This window comes from Vipera ursinii, assembly GCF_947247035.1.
Source record: "Vipera ursinii genome assembly, chromosome: 3".
In the NCBI taxonomy this organism is placed as follows: domain Eukaryota; kingdom Metazoa; phylum Chordata; class Lepidosauria; order Squamata; family Viperidae; genus Vipera; species Vipera ursinii.
In genome coordinates, this window is record NC_139516.1 from 51,862,121 (window position 1) to 51,871,507 (window position 9,387).

General features: G+C 38.2%; 1 protein-coding gene and 1 long non-coding RNA gene across 2 annotated transcripts; one reads left to right on the top strand and one right to left on the bottom strand.

Moving 5' to 3' along the window:
- Positions 1–2,109: 2,109 nt before the first annotated feature.
- CFAP276 (cilia and flagella associated protein 276) lies at positions 2,110–8,221 on the bottom strand. Its single transcript, XM_083357976.1, has 5 exons — positions 8,075–8,221; positions 5,661–5,777; positions 4,311–4,426; positions 2,756–2,883; positions 2,110–2,304 (listed from the first exon to the last, which is right to left on the bottom strand). The coding sequence occupies exons 1-5, from the start codon at positions 8,150–8,152 to the stop codon at positions 2,234–2,236; spliced, it is 510 nt and encodes a 169-aa protein (XP_083214102.1). The 5' UTR covers positions 8,153–8,221; the 3' UTR covers positions 2,110–2,233.
- LOC310637522 lies at positions 4,484–8,352 on the top strand. The gene is made up of 3 exons (XR_014491936.1): positions 4,484–4,591; positions 5,666–5,730; positions 8,215–8,352. It is a non-coding gene; the product is annotated as an uncharacterized lncRNA (long non-coding RNA).
- The last annotated feature ends 1,035 nt before the right edge of the window (positions 8,353–9,387 follow it).

Consider the following 9,387-nt stretch of genomic DNA (forward strand, 5'->3'; position numbering starts at 1 on the left):
TCACTGAAGCAGTAGGTGTGAGCTTAAATGGACTCCAGAAGATGGTAGAGGACAGGAAGGCCTGGAGGAACATTGTCCATAGGGTCGCGATGGGTCGGACACGACTTCACAACTAACAACAACAACAATGTATAGAATATGTTTTTGGGGTATGATAGCTCAGCAGTTAAAAGACAGCTTGTTTACTAGCAGCCTAGGTTTAAGACCTGAGTGCTGTGTGACCAGGTGAGCTCCCATTACTTGCCCCAGCTCCTACCCATATAGCAAAAGCATGAAAATGCAAGTCAGTGGGAAGGTAACCACATTCCACGTGCCTCTGTTTATAGTCATGCTGGCCACACAACCACAGAAGCATCCTCGGACAACTTTGAAAATGTGCATTTGCAAGAGTTTGTGCTCTTGAGAATATAAGGAGATAGTGTTCAGGGAGTAACCAGTTTGAATCCAACCTTTATATGAATATAGCAAGAGGTTATTATTTTTTTAAAAAAAAATCTTATTGTAAACTTTACCCTATCATCTAGCAGGACAAGCAAGCTATTTTTTGATAGTGCTTAATTGTAGATTAGACAAGCCAGTTTTGCAGTTGGTTAGAGAAATGCCTAAAATACTTTTAGCAATATACATTCTGTGAGTCTTGACGGAGTCTGACCAAGCAATTTAGAGTGGAAATTTCACATTTGTTTATCTGAAATTTAATTAAAAAACATATTAGGGTTTTTTACTGTGCTAGTCATAACCTACCTTAGGGGCAGTGCTTATATCTATTTCTAAGCCATTGAGCCAGCGCGGGAAAGTGACATCAGATGAATGAATTTTCAGTTCAAATTGGCAAGAACTAGCTTGAGAAGAGATAATGTTCCAAATTTCCTTAAGATACAAATACACAGTGAAACCTTTAATGCTAATTAACTTAGATGATATAATGCTTAGAATGTTTATTCAGGAAATTGCATGATTTGATATTCATACAAGAAGGGATATAATTGATTTAGAATTAAAATGTGAAACAATTATTTGGGATCTACAACAATTTTTTAGAAAAGCAGAAAAATTGCAGCATAGGAACCATAAGGCAATAATAATGAAAGAATATAGGTGAAAATATTAATTAAAAATGTATATTAGAGTGACAAAAAATAGTTCAGCAGAGGAGAATGGGTTGATTCTAAGAATGTTACTGCAGCATAGATTAGTTTTTTTAAAAAACTGCAATAGGGAGATAATACTGAATAATAAAAACAATGGACAAAGCAGATAAAATATTTAAATGTATGGCTTTATATGTGAAGACAAAGGATCAAAAATTAAGTCAGTGCAGTAGACAGGAAGTGGATAAGCCTATTGTCTCTCTTGAGTTTCTTGACCTCTTTCTTTGAGCAAAATTCTCACTTTGCATAGCTAATAATCCAACATCACTCAAAAGTACAGGCTTAAAGTACCAAGGGAAAATATCAGTTCAGTAATGTATCATAAAGCATCAACTTGCAATTTGAAATACCGGTAAATATTACTGGGCTGGTTTTGAGATTCATTTGTATTGGCAATCTTTGGCTCCAGCTTGCTTTTGAAACTTGCACATAGCCATGGTGTTTATAAATGACATCAGGTGCTTTGTATCCTTGATCTGTGGCAGTTTTTGTACTTGCAGAACTTTTTATAAAGTTTATAGAATTGTGTATTTTGGCATTCAGCCCTTGTTCCTGGTTGGCATTCTTTTTGATCTTGATATAAAAGTTTTATTCTTCAGAAGTTGGATCACTCTGTTCTTATGGAACTTTGTGTTCTGAAGTACTCCATAAGTGTATTAGGAATAATTTAGGAATGAAGTTATATTTGCATTTTGTTTTTGAAAAACATTTTTTTAAGATTGTAATCAATGTTCATATTTTAATTTGAGATGTTAACTAAGATAGTTTCAGCTAAGATTGTGCAAAATAATACTGTAATTGGTTCAGTATTAAGAGTATCTTCTTTAGAGCTGAGCCCAAAGTGGACTAGATTCTATTACTTCAGTCCTAACCAAATACTGTATCTGAATTTATTAGGCCGGATATGTTTGGGGCTTGGTCCATTGGCAAGAACAAGCTTTTTCAAATATGGCACAGCTGAGCTTTTACTAAAATTCAGTGAAGCTGGCTGGTTTAATGGATGATCTGAAAACTGAGCATGCAGTGAGCCAAGAGTTAACAAATAGGCAGCAAGTATAGATGAAAGGACCCTGCAAAAATCATTAATGATAGAAGATCCCACCATTCTCTTTACGGGAATATCCACTGTTTGTGGCAGCAGTATGTGGAGATTCTGCAAACAAAGAGAAATTATTTTGTCACTGTCGTTTACTGTTCTGAGAATTGACACCCCAAACACATACACAAGTAAATAACTGGTATTTTGCAATGGAACAAAGCTACAGAACACTCTTGACTTTTTATTTTATCTTTAAAATTATGTTATACAGCCGGGAACATTTTTTAAATAACTACCTATTTTTACTGTATTTTAGGTTCTGCTTCACTGAGCTATTGGCATTTAATTGTTTATAATATAAAGTTTACATCACTCTGGTATTATCCACTTTAAATGAAGAAGCTTTTAACACAGACCTGTGATTAAGGATATAATATATAGCCTCAAAAGAAAGTCAGATAAAATAATCTAAACTAACTTGAGGGAAGATATTTGAAAATTGATGTACTGAAAAGGTTTCTGTTCTAGCTCTTCAACCAAAAAGGCATTTAATGGTCATGCTTACCAATGGCTCCCTCAATGTGGTGGATAGATTCTTTTACAGGGTTGACCCAGTGTCTCACAGTAATGCCCTTGGAGGTAGGATGCTGAACTGAAGTGTATTTCTTCACAGGCTCTAAACCCTTCAATGTTCTGCCGTGCTCAAAAACAAAGGACATGCATTAGCAAGAAAGTGTTGCCTCTTGGGCAGGAATAATTGTTGAATGGTAAACAAAGTGAATTAATGTATTGTGCAAATAATCTTTAATTAGGTAAAAGAAGTAGGATAGGACTATTTAGCTAAGGAAACAGTAGCATGCTGTTCAAATGTATGAGAACACTTAGAATTAACAGGAATTATTGACTCAGAGTTAGAAAGGACCATTTAGGTTATGGAGTCTAATCATCTGTTCAGTACGGAAAATGAATTACGCTATCTCTGATAAACGACTAAAGTATTCTCCAGTATATGTCTTTAACTAGAGACTGCATTTTGGAGCTGGAAACATTTAAGTTATGTTTTCAAACATGCATTTGTCTTTATTTCAAATTGAAAACATTAAAAATGTATTTTATATGCCTGATACTAGTTGAAATTTACCCTGAAGAAAATGAAATGTAGCTGATGTGGACAAACTTGTTTAATGTAAAAATATAATCTAATAAATATGATTGATAGGCTTATTGATCACACAATGTACCCCCTATAGTTGATTTCATAGCTATAAGAATTGCAGCACTATTAGAGCAGGGCTTTTCAACCTTTTCACCCATTGTACCACTTTTAGGATATGGCAACATCCGAGTACCACCAGTCACCTAGTTAGGTGTCAAAAACTTGATGACCAAAAAAAAAAGAAAGAAAAAAGTGAAGTACAGGTAGTTCTTGACTTACAACAGTTCGCTTAGTGACTGTTCGAAGTTACAATGGCACTGAAAAAAGTGCCCCCCAAGGCACAGCCGAGCAAGACACCTGCCAGCCCGGTGGCGCTCTTTCTCCTGTCTGAGGTTTTTATTGTGAGCATTTCTGTTGAGGATTGGCAGCGGGGGTAGGGTGGGGGGGAGTTTGGTTTTTATTCCCCCCCTCCCCTGCTGGGTGGTTGCAGCAGGTTTTGGTCACTTCACATGACCCTGGGACACTGACCATCATAAATATGAATCAGTTGCCAAGCATCTGAATGTAAATCACAAGACCCTGGAGATGCTGCACCATTCCAGCTGATCGATGCTTCTACTGGCTCAGAAGTGCCAAGCTCCAGCTGGAGCCTGGCACTGATCCTGGCGCTTCTGCTGAGCCCTGACAGCCCTGAAGAAGTGCTGATCCCAGCGCTTCCGCTGAGCCCTGACAACTCTGCAGCTCCAGCCGTCTCTCGCTCAGACTTGTGCGGTGCTGCCACCGGTTCAGCTCATTCCCCTCCTCTGCTACCACTTTTCTAGGATGGTCGTGTACCACCTGCCAGGTGCCAAAGTACCACAGGTGGTACCTGTACCACTGGTTGAAAAGCCCTGTATTAGAGTATGCATCCACTGGAGTCTGATGCTCATTTTTTAAATTTAGAATAATAAAAATGTATGTTTACCCATGGTCATCAAGGAGGGTCTCTTTATGGAGGACTACTTGAGTTTTGTCTTTAAGCAGGTCTTCATGGTGATTGTATAGAGAACTGAGGTTAAAATCCAAACTGTCTTTAGAAATCTGCAAATGAGATTGGTAGGTGGGAAGGATGTTGATTTATAAGCATAAATTAGGGATAGTGCAGTAGAAAAGTTTTAAAAGTTAAATAGTATATGCAAACTTTTTAGGAATTGCCTGTCTAACAGCAAAACAGAAGGCAAAAATGAAGATACTGTATGTATTAAGGTAAGAACCTTGCAATAAATGTTCTCAGAATGAAGATTGTGCAAAGTGGCACCATTTTATATATCTACCCAGATTATAGAATGCATCTATACCGGAACACACAAATGCCTCTAATTTATATATCAACATAAGTTGCTTCATTCTACATTGGTTTCTTTTATAGTGAAATTAATAGTAATAGAATAAAAATATATCAAATGTGTAATAAAAATAAAATATGGAAAAATATGTAATACCAAAATCTCTACCTTGGTCATATACATTCTAATCTAGACCATATAGAAGCATACTAATCCATCTTCATTCTATAGTATAAATACATTTCAAAAATCAAAACATCTCTAGAATTCACTCTTGACACATTGAGTGTTGTTTTTTCCTATAGAGGCGGATTCTTTTAACTGATCCCTATGTTTGTGCCAATTGAAACTGACAGAATACAATACCATTAAAAGAAATGCCATGACAAGAAATATTTAAGAATGAAAGTTTGTTTGGAAAGTTCTGTAAACATGAGCCAAGAATGTCTAATTAAATAACTTCTTGATTAGCATTTCTTAAAACCTGGGCCCATTGATTTTCCAAGAATTCCTTATTCCACAAATAAAATATTACCATCCTAACTTTTAATTTGCATAGAATTGAATTGTTAGGTTGTATTTCAAATACAGTTTCTAGGCATTGATCTCTTACTCAGTTTAGGCTTTTCCCCCATTTTCAAATTAAGATTACTCCATAACATCTGTTTCTCATGTGAATCAAGTTCAAAATTTAACAGCTGCTCTATTAATGCATCTAGCAGCCTTCAAAGCTAGAAAGGTGTACATTTGCTTGATAAAAATTGACCCAAGAACTTGTCAGGATTTCCTAAGACACACTGGCTCTCTAAACAAATCCCAAGCAGATAATACATTTTTATTCTAAACTAACATTTTATCAAATTTCAGGTTCTCAAAGTCTATTTAATACCCATTTCGAAGGCATTTTAAAGAAGGGCTAGTAAAGCACTAAAGAATAAAGAGAATGCACCTTGAAAAACAACAAAAGATGGCAATATTTCTTTTTTTACCTCAGGTTCTGAGTACCAGACTTCTCTTCTGATGCTTGCCAAAGTTGCTGTTCCATGTAGTCGATTCCAGGTATCTTGTTGCTGAGAAAGATGGGAGGGCATGCCATAGGAAGTTTTCTGGATCAATAAGAATGATACTAAACTTATTGTACAGACTCAATAAAAAGATAAAACGTAACTACTTATTTATATTAACTCTTGGAATCCAAGGAATGTGCACATGCAACAAAAATATTGGCATTTTCCTGATTACTTCAATCCTATTGACTCATGTATGTTTAAAATATACAGCTAGTCCTCGACTTATGACTACCGTTGATCCTAAAATTTCCATTGCTAAGACAATTGTAAAATGAGTTTTGCCATTTTTTACGACTTTTCTTGCCACAGATGTTAAATGAATCACTGCAGTTGTTAAGTTAGTAAAATGGTTTATATGTAATGATATATTAAGTGAATATGGTTTCCTCATTGACTTTGCTTTTCAGAAGGTTGCAAAGGTGAGTGCGTGATCCCAGGACATTACAAACATCAAATACGTGCCTGTTGCCAAGTGTCCAAATCAGTTTTTTCAGTGTTGTTGTAACTTTGGTCACTGAATGGTTGTAAATTGAGACTACACAAGTTTTTCTAATCAGAAAAAGTCAACATAGCAACAGATTTCAGCAGATGGATAATATCAAACCATTCTTACTTTAAAAGATCTAAAATGTTATATAAAACTCGCCTTGTATTTTTAAGATTGCATGTTACAAAGGATTCTCAACGTATTTTAGGCAGTCTTCCTCAACCTGTTAACCTCCAGAGGAATTGGAATTAAATGTATAAACATCTTGCCAGATTATTAGCATAGAAGTCTGGAACTTGCAGTTTAACATCTCCGGTGTCACATTGGGGAAGACTGATGTTAACTTACCTACTTGGTAACAAATCCCAAAACTGTTGCTTGACTTGGACAAAACTGATTGCTTGGCTTAACTCAGATTTGAATATCTGGCGAATTAGATTTTGGTACACATTCTAACAGAGGTTCTATTGTTGTGTCTTAGAGTAGTTCAGGGACGCGGTGGCTCAGTGGGTTAGGACGCTGAGCTTGTCGATCAGAAGGTCGGCAGTTTGGCGGGTCGAATCCCGAGTGCCGCATAACAGAGTGAACGTCTGTTACTCGTCCCAGCTTCTGCCAACCTAGCAGTTCGAAAGCACGTAAAAGTGCAAGTAGAAAAATAGGGACAACTACGGTGGGAAGGTAACAGCGTTCCGTGCGCCTTTGGCGCCTAGTCATGCCGGCCACATGACCACGGAGACATCCTCAGACAAGCGCTGGTTCTTCGGCTTTGAAACGGAGATGAGCATCGGCCCCTAGAGTTGGAAATGACTAGCACGCATGCGGGGGGAACCTTTACCTTTACCTTTAGAGTAGTTCAGTGTTTTCTTGTCTTTCCATTTTTCCCTTAATCCCCTTGTTTAAGGAAGTTCTCATTACCTCAGTGAAATATAAAAATACCTATAATAATTGCATTGTGTTCTTTTATGTTTTGCATTTTTATAAAGAACATTATAGCAGGAGGAGATCACTGAATTTTGACAATTTTGTTCTTTCTTTAATCCTGTGTCTCCAAGTCTCGTGCATCTTGATTTATTACTTTGGATGGAAGCCCTGTTTCTATAATAAATATGAGTAATTAAGGGACAGCAATTGTCTGAAAAGCAAGAAACTAGGGGGGGAGGCTCAGCTAATCTCAATGTACACATGTTTATTATTATTATTATTTCCCAGATGTGCATTTTATACTCACTAGTTATGTTTAGGGTTATTTTTAAAGCCAGACCTCTACATTTTATCCTGTATTAAAGGTAAAGGTTCCCCCGCGCATGCGTACTAGTCGTTTCCGACTCTAGGGGCCGGTGCTCATCTCCGTTTCAAAGCCGAAGAGCCAGCACTTGTCCGAGGACGTCTCCGTGGTCATGTGGCCGGCATGACTAGACGCCAAAGGCGCACGGAACGCTGTTACCTTCTCACCGTAGTGGTCCCTATTTTCCTACTTGCATTTTTACGTGCTTTCGAACTGCTAGGTTGGCAGAAGCTGGGACGAGTAACAGAAGTTCACTCTGTTAAGCGGCACTCGCGATTCGACCCGCCAAACTGCCGATCTTCTGATCGACAAGCTCAGCGTCCTAACCCACTGAGCCACCGCGTCCCTCTTATCCTGTATTAGTAAACATTATAAATATGCATCTCAGGTTAAAAAGTAGTTTTCAGCATCATCTGTAAAATATTAAGACGTTAAAGGAAGGCTGCCCTATCATTGAATTAATAGCATCTGGCCTCTAAATTTCATTAGGATAACGAAAATGCATCACAATGCGAATGCTTGTCTATATATTTTAAAGAAAAAAAAAGAGATCTCTCTTACCTGTGCATTCCTATTACCACAGTATGTGTTTTCATTTTCGTAATGAGGGAATGGAAAGGAGTTCCTAGCGGGTGACATAGTCTCAGCAGTAGGGTTGCCAGTCGTCAATGTGGATCACGATTTCTCTCTCCGCGTGTCAGTTTTGTTTAGGATATGGTGGCGGTTGCTAAGCGACAGTGACCGAATTCTCCGGTCACTACGTGTTGATAGCGCCCTCTAATGGCTGGAAATAAAAGCGAAGCTCTTGGGAGGCAGAAATAAACCACAAAAACGGCGCGAGGCTGGAAAGGGCAGGAGTCGGCAGACGCTTTATGCTCCTTCACATGAAATAAAAGAAAAACCCACCTTTACACGAATAATTATAAAGTCGAAGCCACGTTTCCTTCATTTTTTACGGCCCATGGTTTAAGCGCATTGAATAGCTCTGAAAGACCTTTGCAATTCTCTCCCCTCTTGAAGCCCCGCGGGATTACACGGAAGAGTTAGTCCCAGGTGAAACATTCAGACAATGCCAATCAAACAAGAACGTGAGAAGCGAGGCACCCCCATTTAATGGTTTCAGAGCCCGAGAATAACTTTGGTTAAGGGGAGCGAGCTCCCAGGAACCGGCAGGCGAGATGCGAACAGAGTCGGGCTTCTGCTTTCGGACCCTTGGCCGCTCCTGTGTCGAGAACGGCTGCCCAAAGCGCCACCCGTTCCCCGGCTCGGGATTGGATCGCTAAAAATCACAGTTGCCACTTCTTTAACTAGTGTTGGCATTCATCCACATTGAGTTCTTCCCAAGAACCTAGGCTGTCATAATGTATCCGTGTAGTATATGTGCGGATCCAAGCAGTGTTGCTTTTTGTAATTGATTGCTGGAATTTTGTCAGGCAGAACTAATCTTGCCGATAACTTGAAATCCTTAAATGACATGTGTGTTGTCCTTAAATGCATTTATTATTACTTTCCTTTTCTCAGTAGCCCAGCACACTAAGTGCAACTATATCATTTCCATTTCAGGCTTGAAGTAGATGAGATATTTATATATAGCTTTTATCCGTGGGCTGTTAGGCTTTTAAATGGGACATAATCTTATGCAGAATTGACTTGGGAGGCCGGTGTGTGGTGTAGTTGGTTCACATGGTGTGGTGGGATGGAGGGTTTGTTGTCACTGTGTGTTGGGGGGAGAGAGCAGGGGGGGGGAGGCTCAGCTAATCTCAATCTACACATGTTGTACTTTGACAATAAAGGTTTATTTATTTATTTATTTATTATTTATTTATATGACTCATAAAAGCTATGCATAGGTAAGTAATGAGAACCAATTACTT